The sequence below is a fragment of the Cibotium barometz genome, chromosome 45, assembly GCF_041138505.1.
Source record: "Cibotium barometz isolate CiBa-2024 chromosome 45, ASM4113850v1, whole genome shotgun sequence".
NCBI classification, from domain to species: Eukaryota; Viridiplantae; Streptophyta; class Polypodiopsida; order Cyatheales; family Cibotiaceae; genus Cibotium; species Cibotium barometz.
Genome location: NC_141090.1, coordinates 9633550 through 9654341, shown reverse-complemented (window position 1 = coordinate 9654341; position 20792 = coordinate 9633550). Strand labels below are relative to the sequence as shown.

The following is a 20792-nucleotide window of genomic DNA, read 5'->3' as shown; positions in this document are numbered from 1 at the left end:
ACTACCTTGCAACCCAATTTCGATGAGGACAAGCAATTAGAGGTTCTTGCAGAGGGCCAAAGCATCAGGGTCCCGTGAGTTGGAAGTTTTCCAGCCAAAGCTATGTGAAGTGTGGCCATGGGCAGAGACGAACTGTTGGGAAACTGGGTAAATTGGTTGAGCATCAACTTCGACAAGACGGATGAAGAGACGCGATCAAAATAGTCGTGCATCTGGACCAGCACTCGGTAAGGCTTCTTTTTTGGAATTCTCCTTTCTAAATAAAAGCATATTTTTACTTTCCTTTTTTGATTTGTTTTTATTTTTTTCACTGTCACGTGGATAGAATGGCCTTCTATCCTTGTTTGCCCTTAGGCAAGAATATGTTAGGCTAAAACTTCTTAGGTTTTCGATTACCTCAACTACGTATTTCAATGCCCATCGTTCAAAATACACGGGACCGATGGGGGAGACTTGGATTTTAGATATTTGGCTTTTCAATTAACACGTATCATCGTACCCTGAAGCTTGAGAGCGGCAGCGATGGCTTTGTGCGTCTCAAGGTTGCATCTCTTCGGTAACCACGTCGGGCAGACAGGAACAGGAAACGCAAGTGCTTTTTCGCAAAAAATGGGCTACTTCAACAGCAATTACCACCATTTTTCTCAGGTGAAAGGTTCGTCGGCAGCAGCATTCCTGTACAAGATAGCGTTATGGGCTGTTCCAATGTGCCACACATTACTTGGTTTGTTTTTGTCTCTAGGCCAGAAGAAGGGTTCTGCAAGGCTGGTGGCAAAAGGGCCAGGAGCCTCGGTTGTCCGCTGCCACACCGAAACGCAGGTGCTGGACAGTGTCGATAGAGCGGCCTGCCCTAGTGTAAAAACAGAGATCGATGCATCTGCCTTCTCTGCAGTCGACCTGCGCGTGGGACTCATCGTGAGTTCCATTTTGAAAAATCCCTACCATGTTTTTCTCTTTCATTTCACTCAGAATGCATCACTTGCATATTGTTTTTCACATTCTTTCTTCATGCTAAACACTACTATTCACATCTTCTGGAGCTGTGGTATCATCGAAGAACGTGGCTTTATGAGTGACTCGAGAGGGTAATGCTAGACGCATCGTCAAGGATGGGATTTCTAAGGATATGGCTTTGGGGAGGGTGGTTTTTAGAAAAGGACAGCGTTTTCTGGAAACCAGATGACCTCGGAGGTGTTTCTGAATGTAACAGACATGACGACGACAGCCTAGATTTAGAGGCTGATGGTAATGTCAGATTTTGCATGGAATTCCAGTGATTGGCAGAGCAGGTCAGTCATATTCTGCCAGTAAGACATTGTGATGTACCTGTCACGGCTGGGTAGATGGCTCTGTACTGTGATATAGCTCCTTACATTTGTACAGGTGTGTGTGCAAATAGGTACAAGAGAGGCTTTTATGAGGAATTCTGATGGGGGCATGATACGGGAGATTAGAGGCTTGAGGACAAGACACTTGCTTATATGACTCTTTTCTGTGCAGATTGTTATATTCCCAAAAGACATGACTGGTGGCAATACTGATGAGATTAGACTAATGCTAATTAGTGGCTCTTTTTATGGGAGCACTTAGTTCTAATTGAATATTAGTAAACTTTCTTCTTCAATTGACTCTTGTGTTCTTCAAGCCATAGGAAAGGGCATATCTAGTTTTGTAGTCAAGCTAGAAGAATCTTTAGGAGTTCAAGGCATTTTTTCTCATTGGAAAGCTACTATTTTGAGAAAGGTCTCTGAGAAACTCACGAAATTCTGTTCAAAGAGTACTCCCTCTGTTAGTAATTTTTTATCTTCTAGAGATTTAGTTGCTCTCATCGAGATTTTGTTATTTCCTACGTAGACAAGTGTTGTAACAATTTTGTTTTTACTTGTAAAAAGTTTTACTTAGAATGTTTGTTAAGTGAAGTGAATTCTTCCTCTCGGGCTTATTCTAGCTGTTCACTTTCTTCTCAAGACGTTATCTTGAAAAACCAAGATTTTTGTAAACCGTTTGGTTTCAAGTGCAACCCTACTTTGCCTTTTTTGTATACAGTTTGGAAGTTTCATAAGAATCCTATAAAGCCCAAGTTCATAGCTGCTTCTTGCAATACATCTCTGACGGATGTTTCTAAATGGCTTAGTCATTGCTTTAAAGCCATTTTACCTAGTGTCCATGACCTTTGGAAAAATCTTCTTAAAGATGCGGACGTGCCTCTACATAGACATGAGTTGGGTCTTAAAAGACTCTGTAGGAGTAGCTCCCATCTTGAAATTCTTAAACTTCTATTGGAGCATGGTTGAAAAGTCGTCTTCTTTATGCCTACAAACCTTCAACTTCACGACCTTATACACCAAACTAGACTTAGAAGACTTATGTATAAGGATTAGATCCCTTATGACGAAAGTTTTTGCCTATAGATTAGAAAAGGATAGATGCAAGGCTTTATTAGTAGAAAAGTCAGCTTTGCATTTTGATTTTTCTTGGTTAAAAAGTTAAAATCAAGGTGTAGATAAGAGAACGAAAAGATTCACCAAAATTGTAGACAAAGATGACATTTGTACTTGGTTAGATTTTCTCCTAGATAACCTTTATGTATCCTTAGGCGACTCTTTATATATCCTTAGGCGACTCTTTATTTAACCTTTATATATCCTTAGGCGACTCTTTATTTAAGCAAGCAATTGGTATTTCCATGGGTACCAATTGTGTCGTCTTTCTTGCTAATTTTTATCTTTTTACTTATGAGTTTGATTTTATGGAACGCCTTATTTTTGCTAATACTTGTCCTGTCTTTCTTTATAAATTTTGTAATGTGAGACGTTTTGTAGATGACCTCTTCGTTAGACTCACTCACCATTATATGTAGACTCACTTTGAGAGCTTAATGATATATTGGTTATGCGTAAATACCCTCAAGGAATGCTTCCTCTACCTTCGCTTGCAGAACACTCCATCTGCGACTCTGTTGCATCCAATCTGTTGGAACTGTGCACCTTCCTTGGGACAATGCTTAGTGGGTTGAGCTTGAATGCTCTAACACCAATGTTGCATGCGCGGAAGCCTTTGCTGTACAACATGATTAAGACAAAGGAGAGAGAAGAAGAGAGAGATCGGTGTTAGGATTTTTTCATATTAATATGGTACAAAAAGGTTATTGATGAATGTACATGGTTAGGTCCTTGGTCAACCCTGGAGAGGTAACCTCTGGCCTCTTACATGACTTCTTCTGCTAACTACAATGTTGAATATTGAATATGACTTGAATGATGACTTTTGCTTTTATATATGCTTGGGATGCTGTTGGCCAATAGCATGTCGCTGTCGGCATGATTCCTAGATAAAAATCTTGAAGAAATACTGATAAATGCTGCACTTGAATTTGTGGCTTTGCCCACACTTGGTGCCTACTTTCTGGCTCCTAGCTGCCTGCCACACAAGGACCTGCTGCCAGCTGAAGGGGAATCTTGCTAGCCTACAGGCCCTTATGTCCTCCCATGATGATGTTGATGATGATGATTCTGGTGATTGTATGGCTTATGATGATGATTGAAGATGATGATGTTGCTGATGCAAATGCTATCCTACTGATACTTAACCAAGGATTAAGGCTATTAATATGCACAGGATTAGCCATGGCACGGGTGTGCACGTGAATTCACGTCAGGATTTTGCATTTATTGTGAGGATTTCTGTTGGGGTAAAGGCATTATGTCCACCCTTATAGTGTGTACAAGCCCATAAGTTTTATAGTACATAGTACACTTAGTACATTAAAAGTACTAAGTGCACTATGTGCACTAGAGCAAATATACATGTGTGATAGGGGAGTCACACACTCATACTTTGTGAGTTGACTTATCCCCACATGTCTCTCTCTCTCTCTCTCTCTCTCTCTCTCTCTCCCTTCTTCTCTGTGTGTGTCTCCCACATGAAACCCTAACTGTTTCAGCTGAGCTTCTTTAGCTCCTTCAATTGTTATCAGAGCTTGATCACCTCCCTCTTCTCACAGTCCCCTGTTGATTACTCTACTGGTCGCTTCCTACTGGCCGTACCATCTGCACGTGATCACCCTGCTGTTGGTCGCACTGTCTATTGTGCGCCTGCTGGTCTTACTTAGCTGGTCGAAGAGCCTTGTCTATTGTTGGTTGTACTGCCCTGGCTGCCCAACGTAGGCAGCCAACAGACCACGCAGCTGAGCCAGGCGTGCCCAACCACAGCGTGGACTGCTCAGCTGTTGCCCAGCAGCAGCCACGCTGCCCAACCAGGCAGCCAACAGCTGCTGCTCAGCCAGGCGCACCACAGCGCAGCAGCAGCATCATAGCGCAGCCAGCTCCCAGCCTGCACAGCAGCAGCTCTCAGCTCGCAGCACCAAGTCCAGCAGCAGCTCCCTTCAACAGCCGTACAACACACAGCAGCATCCGTACCACAGCAGCAGCAGAGCAGCAGCAGCACATGAGTCAGCAAATACGACGCCCCCCTTCCTGCAACAGAAATCAAGAAATTCAGTCTGCAAATCGCAAGAAATCAGAAATTTCAGAGATATTTGCTTCAATTTTGGGATTTGCATGTCCATTATCATCAATTGAGCAGGTACAGGTCCTAATGGCTCAGATTTGAGCACAATTGGCAACATTGGGTGACATTGGTCACATTCCGGGTCAATTGGCAAGAAATTGGGTGTTAACATTTGGGGCTTTTGATGTAATTGTGCCATTGGGCATTCATACATGCTGTATGATGTGATCAATCTCACATTCGGGGCTAAATTGCAGGAAATTGGAGTGCAAATCAAAGGGCTTTTGTGCCAATTGGGTTGATTTGCATGTCGGCACTGGCATTTGATGCTTTGGGCAATGTGTTGATGCCTGCCAAGCACTCAATGTGCCAGTAAATCAAGGGGCTTTTATGTATTGGATGTATATGTGGCCTGGGGGAAGCATTGTGAAGACTCTGGATGCCTTCATGTGCATTAATTTACCATTCATGATCAGAAATTGATCTTGAATTAAGGGGCTTTTCAAGATTTTGTGCTTGTTGAGCTTGGCAAAGCAACAGGGAAGACTTTTATGCCTTGAACCCTCAGTAATCCACTTGCAGTCAAGGGGCTTTTGCCCAATTTCTGTCCGGGACTGTTGTATGCAGTGGTGGGGACTGTCAAGGTCTGATTTTCACTCATTTGGACAGCCAGGAGAGCATTTATTGCTACTGTACTTGCTGGTACAGATTTGGTACAACTTTGTACAAGTTTTGGCATGGCTGTACATTGATTTGAGTGAGGAAAAGGCTCATTTTCAGTTGCTGTACTTGCCGGTACAGATTTGGTACATCATTGGTGAGCACTTAGTACTGTTGTACAATATTTTGGAAGGGGAACAGAGCACATCTAAGGTGCTGTCATAAATCTGCAGCAACCAGATTTTGGTGATTTTATCACATTCAGTGGGAGGAGAGTTGCAGTCGTGCTTCCGCAGTGGGAGATAAACTTTGGGAGAACAACTGTGAGCACTTTGTGTGCTTTGGTGCAGTGTTTGCACATCTTGCAGGGAGTCAGGCATTGACTGTGTCAAAGGTTGCATATTGCTATGGCAACCACAAGTGAGAGCTCTTCATTGCTTCACATCAAGAAGCTTGAAGGCTCACATAATTATGACATTTGGCAAACCCAGTGCTATAATGTGTTGCTCCAGAAGAAGCAGCACAAGCCCATCAAAGAAAGGGGTGTAATGCCCGCTTCTCTTACTGCTGAAGAATGGGAAGATATGGATGAGCTGGCAAGATCCACCATCATGTTGTCTGTGTCAGACTCTTTACTTTTCAGCATACGTGAAGAGAAGACAGCTTGGGGAATGTGGCAAAGATTGCAGGACTTGTATGCCCAGCAAAGTGCCTCAAGCAAAGTGTATTGGTTGAAGAAACTCATAGGTCTTTAAATGAAGGAAGGGGCGTCTATGATCTAAATGAGTTTAATGGTGTTGTCAGCCAGGTCATCAATCAAAAGTTGGCAATGGACGATGAGTTCAAAGCCACCTTTCTCTTATGCACTTTGCCAGAGAGTTGGGACACATTCAGGACAGCCACTAGCAATTCAAATGCTATGCTGTCATATGCAGATGTGGAGGGTGCTCTCCTTCAAGAGGAGATGAACAGGAAGAACAACTCTGTTGGAAAGTCCAATGCAATGAATGCACGTGGGAGATCCCAGCAAAGGGGTAAAAGCCAAGAACGGGGAAGGAGCAAGTCCTGCTCCAAAAAGGACTTGGAATGCCATTATTGTGGCAAGAAGGGACATTTCAAAAAGCAATGCTACAAATGGAAGAATGATTAAAAGGAAAAGGGCAAAGGCAAAGACAAAGACAAAGATGAAGCCAAAGATGCAAAGCCAAAGGGCAAAAGTGGAGTCAAGATTGAAGAAGTCAATGTGTCACATGCAGGTGACAGTGAGGATGAAGTCCTATTCATGTCTTCACTTGATGCCCATTCACTCCATGCAGGAGATGGTCATGGTATGCACTCATGGATCATTGATTCAGGTGCCTCCTTTCATGTCACAGGTTGCAGAGACTTGTTTGTCAAGTATACTGCTGGCAATGAAGGAGTAGTTTATTTGGGTGACAACCATGCATGCCAGATTCTTGGCAGAGGTGATGTGAGGCTTGTGTTTTCAGATGGCTCACAGCTTATGCTCCATGATGTCAGGCATGTGCTTGAGATTAAGAAGAACCTGCTTTCTACTGGACAGCTTGATGATGCTGGTTATGTTACCACATTTGGTAGTGGAAAGTGGAAGATTAGTAAGGGCTCACTGGTTGTTGCCAGAGGCTCTAAGGTGGACACTCTTTACTTCATGCATGCTGGTGTCTATCACCATGCTAATGTAAATGCAACCGAGCTGCCGGGAATCTCTATGTGGCATAGCCGGTTGGGACACATGAGTGTCAAAGGAATGGAGCAATTGTCAAAGGAATGGAGCAATTGTCTCGTTTTGGTTACTTGCCTTCTCTAAAGTTCTCAAGTTTTCAGTTTTGTGAGCATTGTATATATGCCAGGCAACTCCAGTGCCCCCACAAGAAAGCTCTTGGACAGAAAGATGCTCAGTTAGAGCTTGTGCATACAGATGTATGTGGGATGCCTCAGCTTTCTTTGGGAGGGGCAAAATATTTTGTGTCTTTTATTGATGATGCCACACGTAAGGTGTGGGTTTATCCTCTTCGTTTTAAGAGTGATACATTCTCAGTGTTTGAGAAGTTTGTTGCTCATGTTGAGAATCAAACTGGCAAAACACTGAAGGCTTTGCGTTCCGACAATGGTGGAGAGTATATGTCCAAACAGTTTCAGGACTTTTGTGATGCTAAAGGCATCAAGAGGGAGCTCTCTTCTCCTTATGATCCTCCACAAAACGGGACAGCAGAGAGGATGAACAGGACCATTCAGGAGAAGGTTCGTTCTATGTTGTCACATGCTGCGTTACCTCATGGTTTTTGGGCTGAAGCTATTATGACAGCCGTTCATCTTATAAACAGGTCACCTAACACGAGGCTTGGTGGGAAAGTGCCAGAGGAAGTATGGACAGGGAAGCCTCCGTCCTACAAGCACTTCAGAGTGTTTGGTTGCGTTGTGTACGTGCACATACGCAGGGAAATACGCACCAAACTTGATCCTAAGTCTCACAAATGCATATTCCTAGGATATGGTGACAGAGGTGAAATGGGGTATAGACTTTGGGATCCAGTGAATAGAAAGATTATACGCAGCAATGATGTCATTTTTGATGAAACATGCATGTATAAGGAGCCTGCAAGGCAACAGGAGCCTAGCAGAGTCATCTTTGATGATGATGGACATCATGGACAACAACCAAGGGCTGTAAATCAGCCATTACAGCAACAAAACCAGCCCTTAAATGGTGCTGAAAATGGTCCAAATGGACAGCTAGAGATGGCAAAAGATATCCCTATGGATATCCCACAGTTAGAGGAGATACTGGGCATGATCTTTCAACCTTATGGCATGGAACAGGAGCCACCAATAGGTGATATGCAGGCTGGACAGCAACCTGCAAATGATGATCATTGGGTACGGAGGTCCACAAGATCCTCCAGACCCCCTGACAGGTTTGTTCCAGGGGTTGACTACTTGATGCTCACTGACTGTGGGGAGCCCTCTTGTTATAAGGAGGCTTTACAGAGGGCAGACAAGGCTCTTTGGGAGCGTGCTTTGAAGTCAGAAATGGATTCTCTGCACAAAAATGGAACATGGGAGTTGGTGCATTTGCCTACAGGCAAGAAGGTTTTGCCATGCAAGTGGGTTTACAGGCTCAAAGTTGCACCTGATGCAAAGCCAAGATACAAAGCCAGGTTAGTGGCTAAGGGCTTCAAGCAGGAATATGGTGTGGACTTTGATGAGATCTTCTCTCCAGTGGTCAAAATGACCACACTTAGAGCTGTATTAGCTTTGGTTGCTCATGATGATCTGGATTTGATTCAGATGGATGTGAAGACTGCTTTTCTTCACGGTGATCTCCATGAGGAGATATATATGCAACAGCCAGAGGGTTATGCAGTGAATGGAAATGAGAAGCTTGTATGCAAGCTGAAAAAGTCTTTATGGGCTCAAACAGGCACCAAGGGAATGGTATCATAAATTTGATACATTCATGAAATCCCAGGATTTCAGGAGGAGTGACATAGATCACTGCTTATACACCAAGAAAGCTTTGGATGGCAGTCTATTGATCCTCAGCTTGTATGTTGATGATATGTTGATTGCCGGGAAATCTCGTAAAGAGATGGATGCCTTGAAGAAGAGGCTGCATCAGACCTTTGATATGAAGGATTTGGGTGATGCAAATCACATTTTGGGTATGCGGATACTTCGGGACATAAATCAGCATGTGTTGTATTTGTCTCAGAAGGAATACGTTGGCAAAGTTTTGCAGAGGTTCAATATGGAGGGGGGGAAGAAGACTAGTACTCCTTTGCCTCCATATGTGAAACTCAGTGCTATGGATAGCCCACAGTTGGATAGTGACAGGGCTGATATGGCCAAGATTCCGTATGCTTCAGCTTGTGGCAGTCTCATGTATGCCATGGTTGCTACCAGGCCGGACATTGCATTTGCAGTGGGAGTGGTTATTAGATACATGGCCAACCCTGGCAAGAAGCATTGGGAAGCAGTGAAAGGTGTCATGAGATACCTGAAGGGCACACAGGATATGTGCATCTGCTTTGGCAAACAGGATGCATTAGTGCATGGTTACACGGATTCGGATTATGGCGGTCATACAGATAACCGGAAGTCTACTACCGGTTATGTGTTTACATTCACAGGAGGTGTTGTGTCATGGATATCCAGGATGCAGAAGTGCATTGCCTTATCTACTACAGAGGCCGAGTATATTGCAGCCACAGAGGCTTGCAAGGAGGCATTATGGCTATCTCGGTTAGTGGTTGATTTGGGTTTTACAGGGGATATTCCATTGCTGCATTGTGACAGTCAGAGTGCCATCCAGTTGGCAAAGAACCCTGTCTTTCATGCAAAGACGAAGCATGTGGATGTGAAGTATCACTTCATCAGAGAGGTGATAGAGGACAAGCTGATTCAGCTTGTCAAGATTCATACGGATGACAACCCGGCTGATCTGTTGACAAAGAGTTTGCCTCCAGAGCGGTTTGCTCATTCCAGACACTTGATGGGCATTGGATGAGGCCAGTTTCAGCCTTGATATGGCCTTGTATATTATCATGTACATGCTGATTTTTTCTTTTCCTTCACTTAAGGGCACATTGCCTTTAAGTGGGAGGTTGTTGGGGTAAAGGCATTATGCCCACCCTTATAGTGTGTACAAGCCCATAAGTTTTATAGTACATAGTACACTTAGTACATTAAAAGTACTAAGTGCACTATGTGCACTAGAGCAAATATACATGTGTGATAGGGGAGTCACACACTTATACTTTGTGAGTTGACTTATCCCCACATCTCTCTCTCTCTCTCTCTCTCTCCCTTCTTCTCTGTGTGTGTCTCCCACATGAAACCCTAACTGTTTCAGCTGAGCTTCTTTAGCTCCTTCAATTTCTTAGTCTATTAGTAATTTATAAGACATGATTAAAGGTGTAACACTGAAAGTAAAGATGCTTAGAGCGGAAAGTTGTGTTGTGTTGCATTGAGACACAAGGCCTGTTAATAGGGCCTAAAAAGGTACAAACGAAGAGGCACATCCTTGATGAAAGGATGTCTCTTGAATAATTAATTATGTCCTTTGGACGTAAAGGTGTGTCTCTTTGAATGGGCGTCTCTTTAAATAGATGTGTCCTTTGGTGATGACCCATGTGACAAGGTGTGACTCTTCACTGGTGTCCTTTCAATGATCAAGAGTAATTAGAGAAATTAAGTCACAATTGTGACATTCCCTCTTGCTTGAAATAATATCCATGGTTATGTAAGTGATTGCTGTTGACTAAAGAACTCTTGAAGTAATTTCGGGTATTGTTGTAGATCTTCATCACTTTGCCAAGTTGAATGTGAATCATCCAAATCTTTCCATTGTACCAAGAATTATGTAGCAATCTTATGTCGAGTTTCTTTCTATTGAACATCAAGAATTTTCTCTGGAATCAAAATCATGTGTTCTTCAATCTCTGGAACATAATTTGAAATGTTTGGAACAATAGAATCTCCTTGTACAAACTTCATGATCCATGATATGTAAAAAGTCTGTGATGAATTTTTTCCCATGAAGGTGGTAAATCCAACTTATAACTCAAAGAAGAATTCTTCATAATAATCCGAAAAGGACCATAATAACGTGGTCTTAACTTCGGAAAAATTGATTTCATTGTTTTATATTGATGAGGAGCAACGATTAAAAGAATCATATCACTTTCTTTGTCACGTGCACACCCAGAAGGTGTACAAGTGACATGGCATATCAGAGCATCCATAAGCATTTAGGAGGGATTTATCCATTTATTCAGGCATTCAAGCATTTATCACAGCATTTATGGGACTGTTTCAGCCCCATCCTCAGCACATGAGCCATCAAATCATTGAATAGCATTTAATAGCATCAGGTCGTGGGCATTTATGGCAGCCGACAGCAGTTCATAGCAATTGACAGCAGACATATAACATTTAATGAAGTCGTGAGGAGGTTGACTGCTGGCCGACTGCTGTATAGTATCCGACCAGCAGCATTCACTCGTATAAATAGGCCATTCGGTCCAGCATCTTACATCATCTTCTCTTCTTAGCGTTTTCCTTCCTTGGGAGCATTGGGAGACAGCCCATCAGCAGTATATTCAGCATATAGACAGTAGACATCATTCAATCATCTTCCTACCTCGTACATAGAGGAAAGCTGGCATCCAAGGTAAACCTCAGCAGTGGAGAAAGAAGCAGCCATTCACCATCAGCATTCAACATATCTCTTTCTCATTCTGAGAAGGATATTCAGCATAGATCTATTCATAGATCTCAGTTGTAACCATAGTTGTTTCTCGTACGCGTACGAACCTATTCGTACGTACGAGTCGTACGGTACGATACCGTACGAATTCGTACGATATCGTACGGTACGAGTTAGGTTTTTTTTTTTTCCCCCCCCCCCAAAAAATTTTTTTTCCTTGAAATTTTTTTTCCAAATGCTTAAAAAAAATAGAAACCCTGCTTTACGAAGATCCCAAATACTCGCAATACTTCGCAACTTTCGTGTCCACTCAGTATTCCATATGGGGTTGTGGAGAGACCTAAAAAATCTGGCGAGGTAGACTGGTAGTGTACACTTGATTGGTAGGATGAGAGAATCTTGCTACATCACTTGGGGATCCCTGGTATAGGTAGGCTAGACAATTAGATTCTCAAGTTATGCACAAGAGAGAACATTTGGACATGGCCATTTTGATCTAGAGAGGAGTCCCTAAACTTATCACCCTAGATGCACTCCTCGTATTTGTGCAAGGACGGTCCCTTAGTCATAAACGCTACACTGGGAGACCTTTGGTATTGCATTACCCATCCAGGTTCTTTTTTGGAGACAATCGGGAGATCCAACCGGGAGAGACACATATCCATGTACTGGTTTCTCAAGCACTGTAGACTCCTCCCCTCCCAACCTTCCCTCACATTCAAGCTTGAAGCTCCATAGCTTGTAAGTGTAAAAAATAAAAACCGTATTTTATCGTACCGTATCCCAAAATTTCATATCGTACCGAATATTCCCGTACGGTATCGTACCGTACCGTATCGTATTTTCGTACCGTGACAACTATGGTTGTAACCATTGCATTTAATATGCATTGCATTGACACTATTGTTTATCTCTTAAGTGTCATTAAGTGAAGTTTAGTATCAGCCTAAGGTTGTTTTACCACGATCAATCTCGTTCATGTCACATTGGTATCAGAGCTTTACAAGGTAAGCAGCCTTAGTTCATGTTCATTCCAAAAGTCTTGAAGTAAGTCAACATGTTAGTCGCTTCCCCGCAGTTAAAGCCAGTTCTCAAGATCTTGTAGGCCATCCTTAGGGTTTTCCCCTTAGGCATGCATCAGTAACCCAGCCATCTGCATTCTTGCACAGGGCTTGCATCAGCATAGTAGTCATCCTAGCAGTCAGTCTAGCATCTCATATCTGCAAGGCAGAGAGCTTTTACCCATGAGTTCTCTGGGGAAGAATGACATCCATCATCAAAGGAGTAAATGGAGTTTTGGGCTTCAACTGGCAGCAGGGGGTTTTCTTCCACATAAGAAGGCGAAGTTTGCTCCAACATTGCCTCAGGAGGTTTAGAGGTTCAGGAATGACGGAGATGGTGTGTGAAAGGATTCCACAGACAGGAGGTTTTCCGAGCAAATCTATCAGCGTTTGTCATGTAGTTCCCGCGGTAAAGAAGTCTTTGGCTCAAAGGATTCAACTCTTGCAGTCGACCTCAGTCCCAGCAGAAGAAGTCAGAGGGGGACAGTGGGCAGTGGTTTCAGAGGAGGAGGATCAATAGAGGAGTCGAAAGGTTGCTAGGTATACCACCCAGCAACAGTTTAGCAGAGGGGAATGTCATGTGCACACCGAGAAGGTGTACAAGTGACATGGCATATTAGAGCACCCATAAGCATTTAGCAGGCATTTATCCATTTATTCAGGCGTTCAATCATTTATCATAGCATGTATGGGACTGTTTCAGCCCCATCCTGAACACATGAGTCATCAAATCATTTAATGGCATTTAATAGCATCAGGTTGTGGGCATTTATGGCAGCTGACAACAGTTTATGGCAGCCGATAGCAGTTCATAGCAACCGACAGCAGATATATAACATTTAATGAAGTCGTGAGGAGGTTGATTGCTGGCTGACTGCTGTACAGTACCCGACCAGCAGCATTCACTCGTATAAATAGGCCATTCAGTCCAGCACCTCAGATCATCTTCTCTTCTCAACTTTTTCCTTTCTTGGGAGCATTGGGAGACAGCAGATCAGTAGTATATTCAGCATATAAACAGCATTCAATCATCTTTCTACCTTGTACATAGAGGAAAGTTGGCATCCAAGGTGAACCTCAGCAGTGGAGAAAGAAGCAGCCATTCACCATTAACATTCAATATATCTCTCTCTCATTCTGAGAAGGATATTCAGCATAGATCTACTCATAGATCTCAGTTGTAACCATTGCATTTAATATAGCTACATTGCATTGCATTGACACTATTGTTTATCTCTTAAGTGTCATTAAGTGAAGTTTAGTATTAGCCTAAGGTTGTTTTACTACGATCAATCTCTGCATGTCACATTCTTGAAATTCATTATGTCGGCGACATCGGTTAGCTGTTTGTTGATATTGTTTTTGAACTCGAATCATCTGATCTTGAACTTAAAGAAGAAAGTCTTGGACTTCTTGAACTAATTGATCCGCTAATGCCACTTTGTGTTGAAGAACAAATTTAGATGGCACAATTGGTGTATGACCATAAGTGGCTTGAAAAGGACTCATATCAATTTCTATATGATGAGAATTGTTGTAAGCAAATTCCATCAATGGTAAATAATCTTCCCAAGATGCTAAACGAGAATGAATATAATGTCTGAGCATCTCTTCAAGAATTTGATTAGCTCTTTCAGTCTGGCCATCCATGTGTGGATGATATGTTGAACTAAATAATAAATTTGTGCCAAGTGGCTTGAAAAGTGAAGTGCAAAAATGTTCTGTAAACTTGAGATGTAAACTTGAGATGTCGATGTGAAATAATGGACTTGGGCAATCCATATATCTTAAAAATATACCGAAGAAATAACCGGAGCTTGAGTTATCTTCCTGCATGGTATAAAATGTGCCATTTTGAAAAATCTGTTGATCACCACCATTATCTATGTATTACCATGCGAAGAGCGAGGAAAAGATGTAATGAAATCCATACTAATACTTTTCCATCGTTCATTTGGTACGGGAAGTGGTTGAAGAAGACCAGTTGGAGCTTGTCTACTGGCTTTCATTTGTTGACAAGAGAAACATGTTGTAACAAACTTTACAACATCTTGCTTCATTTAGGGTCAATAATAAGAAGCTGTCAACAATCAATAAGTCTTGTTGATACCGGGATGAGTTGGATAAGAAACGTCATGATGTTTCTTTACCAAGAGTTTACACATACTTGTGTTATGAGGGACACAAATGCGATCTTGATAATAAAGTAATCCATCAACGAGAGAATACGCTACATAAATCTTCAAATCAAAAGGACTAGACTATGGAGTCGTAATCACTCGAAAGTAATTACAAAGTCTCGATCGTCTGCATATTGATCTATAAGCCATTGCTTAGGCTTGAGACATTTTGCTAAGAGTATCGGCAACCACATTAGAAAGACGAGGAACATATTCAATAGCCATATGGAAGCATGCTAAATACTCCACCCATTTGCCTTGTCGTGCATTCATAATTGGTTGAGTTGAAAATATACTTCAGGGAATGGTGATCTATCTTCGCAACAGAATGTGCTCCCAAGAGATAATGTTTCTAGGCTCGATAAGCATGATCAATTGCCAAGAATTCCTTATCATAAACTAGATAAATTGTTTGAATTGCTGAATGCTTATGACTGTCAAAAGTGATGGTTCCGTCTTGTTGCATAAGAATTGCACTAGTTGCAATGTCTGAAACATCTGTCATGACTCCAAAAGGAAGATTGGGATCTGCAATTGCCATTATTGGGATTGTTGTCAAAGCAACCTTTAGCTTATCAAAGGCGTGAGAAGCATCATCTATCCATTGAAAAGCAAGTGCTAACTTTAAAGCCTCTTTCAATGGCGCTTCAATCTCTGAAAACTTATAAACCTTTGTATGTTAAAAATTGGCAAGACTCAAGAATGATTTGACATCATAAATATTATGCAGCGTCGGGGCCAATTCTTAATAATTTGTATTTTCTTAGGATCAACGGAAACACCATCAGTTGAAATAATGTGCCCAAGGTACTCTAGTGATGTCTTGAAAAATTCACTTTTTTGTGGATTAATAAAAAGTTCATTGTTGCACAATATTTGAAAAACTTGATGTAGATGTCTCTTGTGGTCATCGATTGAAGCACTAAAAACCAAGATATCATCAAGATAAATTATCACGAGCTTGTCTAGAAATGGTCGAAAAAGGCCATTCATGAGACTCATAAAAGTTTTTGGGGCATTGGTTTACCTGAAAGGCATGACCAAATGCTCATAATGTCCATACTTCGTGTGGAAGGTAGTCTTGTGCTCATCACCTTCACGAATACGGATATGATGATATTTGGACTTTGAGAATATTTTGGCATAAAGCAATTGATCAAATATTTCATCAATCCAAGGGAGAGGGTATTTATTCTCGATAGTGAGTTTATTGAGGGCATGATAATCAATGTACTTATCTTTCTTTTTCAGGATCAAAACTAGTGCACAGAAGGGGCTCTTCTGGGACGAATATAGCCTTTGTTCAAGAGCTCCGCTAACTGGCATTGAATTTCTTATGATTCAATAAAAGAGACTCGATATGGAGCACGAGTTGATGGCGAATCGCTAGGAAGTAGATCAATTGGATAATCCACTAGTTGTTGAGGAGGCAAAACTGGGGATAACATCGTAATTCCGTAGGAAAAAGATCCAAATGTGGGCAAAGAAGGGTTGAACTAAATATGCCACCTTGGAATTATGGTCAAGCACAGTCTCCTTTGTGGAATAAACCATCAAAAGTGTCCAAGAACAACCAGCCTTTCGAACCCACCGCTTTTGTCACATGCACCTTGCACTGGAGTGCTATGTGACGCATTGGCTCTACACCAGTGCACCATTCATCAGTAGGATTTACCTTTGCGGAATATTCTGTCGTATGCTATAGCCCCATTGTGAGCCCCAGTCCGGGACATCTCAGACACAAGCTACGTAGGTCAGTCTCCAGAGCCATAGAGAGTTTGCATGTGTTGGTTCTCTTAACCCACTTGGAGAATTTATCAGATAGTGCATGTAGTGTCAGCCTAAGTATTAGTTATGCAGTAAGCATTTCATTGCCTATGGGCCTCATGAGCTTGTCCAAGGGTTAATCACAGCCCTGGACAGCATTAGGGGATAGCCGACAGGCTTTTGGAAGCACCTTGTCCTAGTCGACCAGCATATACAGTAGGTCGACAGTATCCATTGCGAGCAAGCTCCAGTCACAATAGTCGGGCATCATTAAATGCAAGCATCAAGGAAGTCCTCTGGTGTAAATTTGTAAGGCCTCCTCTGGTGTAGAAGGCTCCGCATGATGCATCAAGGAAGTCATCAATGCAAAATTAACTGTAAGCATGCGAGCACTCTGAAGATGGCATCCTTCCACTGGGGATAATTGGAGCCATTAAATTTGGAGTCTTTCTCCAATTGGGGAATGGTGAAAGTATTTGAAGCCATCCTTTGCGTGAAAACTCCTCTAAAGCGTAAGAAAACGTAGCCTATAGATCGGAGAAGGCAAGAAAGAGAGAGAGGGTTCATAAGCAAGAGGGAGGGAAAGGGTGGGAAAAAGAATGGTCGAAGAGGCTGTTAATTCAGCAAAAATATGCGTGTAGATGAGAACATAGCCAAAAACCAACCACTACTAGCCAAAGCATAAGCTGAGGTAAAAAGTAGAGGGGCGAAGATAGGAGTCCCTCACGATGTGCGATGAAGGTTGGGTGGGTGTGGCAACTAGAACCTGACATTCTAGTTAGTCCGGGGTAGAGAGGCATCTCTCCAAAAGAAAATGCAGCCTGTAGAAAAATGCAGCCCACCTTTGAGAAGAAACATATATAGGTCCTGTCTAGCAAATCCTCAATCTTGAACCCTATCTGAAACCATGACAAAGTTGTTGGGTTTTATGCTGTGTATGCACCCAGAGGAGTGCTAGTGATCATCAGTAGGTTACTGGGGCACTTTTTACTTCAGTTAGTGGAGGTTTTTTCCCCCAGTTTAGTTCAGTTTCACTTATATGCAGTTTATAAGTGTTTTGGTCCACCCGGCACATTTATGGCCGGACATGTGAACACTTATCCTTTAGGGGTCACTATCATGTGGCTTGTACTTGATTTTTATAATTCATTGAAGAGTACAGCAGTCGTGTTCACTCCTTCACCTTGGTTTCCACGCCTGTTTGCTTTCTGTAAACCCTAACCCTAACCCTGTTTTGTCTTCAAATGGTATCAGAGCCATTGAAGCTTTGCCCTTGCCCATTGCTGTACACATTCACCTTTTTCAACTGCCCGTACATCTGTTCGTACGTCTGTCCGTACCAGTTCGCCGTACTGTAGCCTCCGTACCTGACAGCGCCGCCGTACTGTAGCCTACGTGCCTGTAAGGGCCGACTGTCACCTGCCTGCGCCAACTGTAAGACAGCGCCGACTGTACGTGTAGCTGTGCGCCGCCTTCTGTAAAATCAGTCGCCTTCAGTCGGGTACTATAGTACGCCGCCTACAACTACTATAAGTGTCCTTCAGTCGGGTACAGCGCGCCGCCTTCAGCGCACGTGTACCAGCCACCGTACGCCTACAACTTCAGCGCACATGTACCAGCCACCGTACAGTCCTGCGCAGTCATACGCCGACTGTCACCTGCGCTTCAATACAGTACCTGGTGTGTACCTGTTCGCACTGTTCAATACAGTGCTCCGTACAGTACCAGCTGAGTACAGCGCCGCCTTCGACTAGCTTCTGTACAGTCAGCGTTTTTTGTCACCTGCACAGAGAAACGTGCACTGTGTACTTTCAGTGCAGCATTCAGTGCTGTGTATTTGAGGACTGTACCTGCAGAAATAACACAACCTACAGTGTCATTCGGTGGTAAGCATTAAAATTCAATTTTTGGGCATTTTTATTTTCTCTGTGAAAATATACAGGCACAACAGGCAGATTTTCTAGCAAGAAAATATACAGATTTTTGCACAGTTTGGGTGCAGCAAATTTGGGCATTTTTGGGGCATTTTGGCATTGTGTACGCCATTTGCTGCTCTACTCAGTCATTGGTGCATTAAGCTGCACATTCAGAGGATTGAGAGTGCAGGCAGATTTGGGTGAACTGTATTCAGTGGAGTACAGTTGTTATCAGGGTTTTTGCTATTGGGTTTTTTGGTAAACAGGTACAACATTGTGCGTAAAGCATAATGGCAAATCAACAGCAAAGTGATGTATTCACATATTTGTCTAAGGAAGACAAATTGGATGGCACGAACTACTCCTTGTGGAGTTTTATGCTGAAAAATGTGCTTGTGGCAAAAGGTCTTTGGGATTTTGTTAGTGGTGATGAACCACGTCCAGGTCCATTGGCTCCAGAGACTCCTCCTCAAGGGGGTGCTCGTGGACGAGGACAACAGGTACAGGCTCCAGGACAGCCATTGCCTGTTCAGAGAACAAATGCTCAAAAGACATGGGATGCCAGGGATGCACAAGCTTTGTCACTCATTGCATTGTCAGTCCAGAGGTCCATTATACCTCATATTCGTTCAGCTGGCACTTCACAGAATGCATGGGTGACTTTGGAGCAAATGTATGCTGCTCGTAATGAGGCTAGGATCTCATTTTTGAAAAGAGAGCTGGAAAATCAGAAAATGAATGAAGGAGATGATATGTCTAGCCACTTAAACAAGCTGCAGGATTTGAGAGAGCAACTCATCAATGTGGATGAGATTATTCTTGAGACACAGCTTGTGTCCACCATCTTGCACTCTTTGCCAAGATCTTACTTGGCTTTCCATACCTCTTTGAACCTTAGCATGAGGAATGCTGTTGAACCCCTCAAGTATCAGGAACTTGTTGCTCTCTTACTACAAGAGGAGCAAATGAGGAAGAATATGAATATGAACACAAATGCTGAACAAGCATTTACTACAGGTCAAAAGGGGAAAGGGAAATCTCAACCAAAGAGTGCAAATCAAAATTCAGGTGATGGTGGTTCTTCACAGGATACCAAGAAAGGTGATGGACAGCCCAAGAAGAAGGGCAAATGTCATTACTGTAAGAAGCCAGGTCACTACATCACGGAATGTAGGAAGAGGATTGCCAAAGAGAAGGCAAAGGAAGCTGGGATGTCTGTTAATGATGCTCCTAAAGCTCCTCCAGAGACTGCTTCTTTTGTTGAGGACAGGGATTACTGTTTTTTTACATGCAGCTATGATGCCTCTTGGTCTTCACAGGCACTCAGTTTGACAGAGCATGCATGTACTTGGTATTTTGATAGTGGTGCCTCAAAGCATATCACATCTCGCAGGGATTTGTTTAGTCATGTTGGCCCTGCCCCTGTTGGCAAAACTGTTCAGTGTGCCAACAATGCTTCATATCCAGTGTGTGGCATTGGGGAGATTCAGCTTACAGCCATTGATGGCTCCATTCTCCGCCTTACAGATGCCTTATATGTACCAGGGATAAAGAAGAATTTGTTGTCCATTTCTTCTTTAGCACATTGTGGAATGCAAGTCCACTTTGATGATGATAAATGCATGGTCAGAGACAAAGCAAATGCCTTGACCTTGATGCTTATTGGTACATTATGTCATGGACTTTATGAGTTGGATGCATTTCAGCCAGTGGATCAGTCTGCTTATCATGCATTCACTCTTACACCAGCTATGGTTGATGCGGAGTTATGGCATGCTCGCATGGGGCATGTAAATTTTGGTAGTCTTATGCTTATGCAGCGACATAATATGTTTACAGATCTACCTCTCATGGAGAAGCCTCCAGATCACATTTGTGAAGGATGTATTTTGGGAAAAATGCACAGGTTTTCCTTCCCACGTGATCAGGCTCTAAGAGCAACTGCAAAGTTGCAACTTATACACAGTGATCTTTGTGGTCCCATGCAAACAAAGTCATTAGGTGGTTGCTTTTATTTTGCAACATTTATTGATGACTTCTCTCGTATATGCTGGGTCTATCCTTTGACACAGAAATCACAGGTATATGATGCATTTTTGGCCTTTGTAGCACTTGCTGAGACAGAGTCAGGATGCAAGGTGAAGACTCTCCGTTCTGACCGAGGGGGGGAATATATGTCACATGTGCTGAATTCCTTTCTTGGGAGTAGAGGTATAAAACATCAGTATACTACTCCTTACACTCCACAGCAGAATGGGGTTGCAGAAAGGAAAAATCGGTCACTCATGGAGATGGCCAGATGTATGCTAAAGGCAAAAAGACTACCACATATCTTTTGGGTGGAAGCAGTAATGTGTGCTTGTCATATTTTAAATCGATGTCCCACAAAGGCATTGGTTTCTATTACTCCTTTTGAGGCTTGGCATGGCCGCAAGCCTTCTGTATCGCATTTTCGTATCTTTGGGTGTCT

General features: G+C 42.7%; 1 protein-coding gene and 1 long non-coding RNA gene across 2 annotated transcripts in view; both read left to right on the top strand.

The window, feature by feature from the left end:
- Positions 1-404: 404 nt before the first annotated feature.
- The window catches only part of LOC147612398 (uncharacterized), a 38347-nt gene continuing 17959 nt past the window's right edge, over positions 405-20792 (top strand). Inside the window, exons 1-2 of the mRNA XM_086783011.1 lie at positions 405-655; positions 743-915. Of these exons, the coding sequence (XP_086639137.1) occupies positions 523-655; positions 743-915 (306 nt within the window). The 5' untranslated portion in view covers positions 405-522. The remainder of the gene's footprint in view (positions 656-742; positions 916-20792) is intronic.
- LOC147612399 (uncharacterized) lies at positions 923-1624 on the top strand. Its single transcript, XR_015263453.1, has 2 exons — positions 923-1289; positions 1384-1624. It is a non-coding gene; the product is annotated as an uncharacterized LOC147612399 (long non-coding RNA).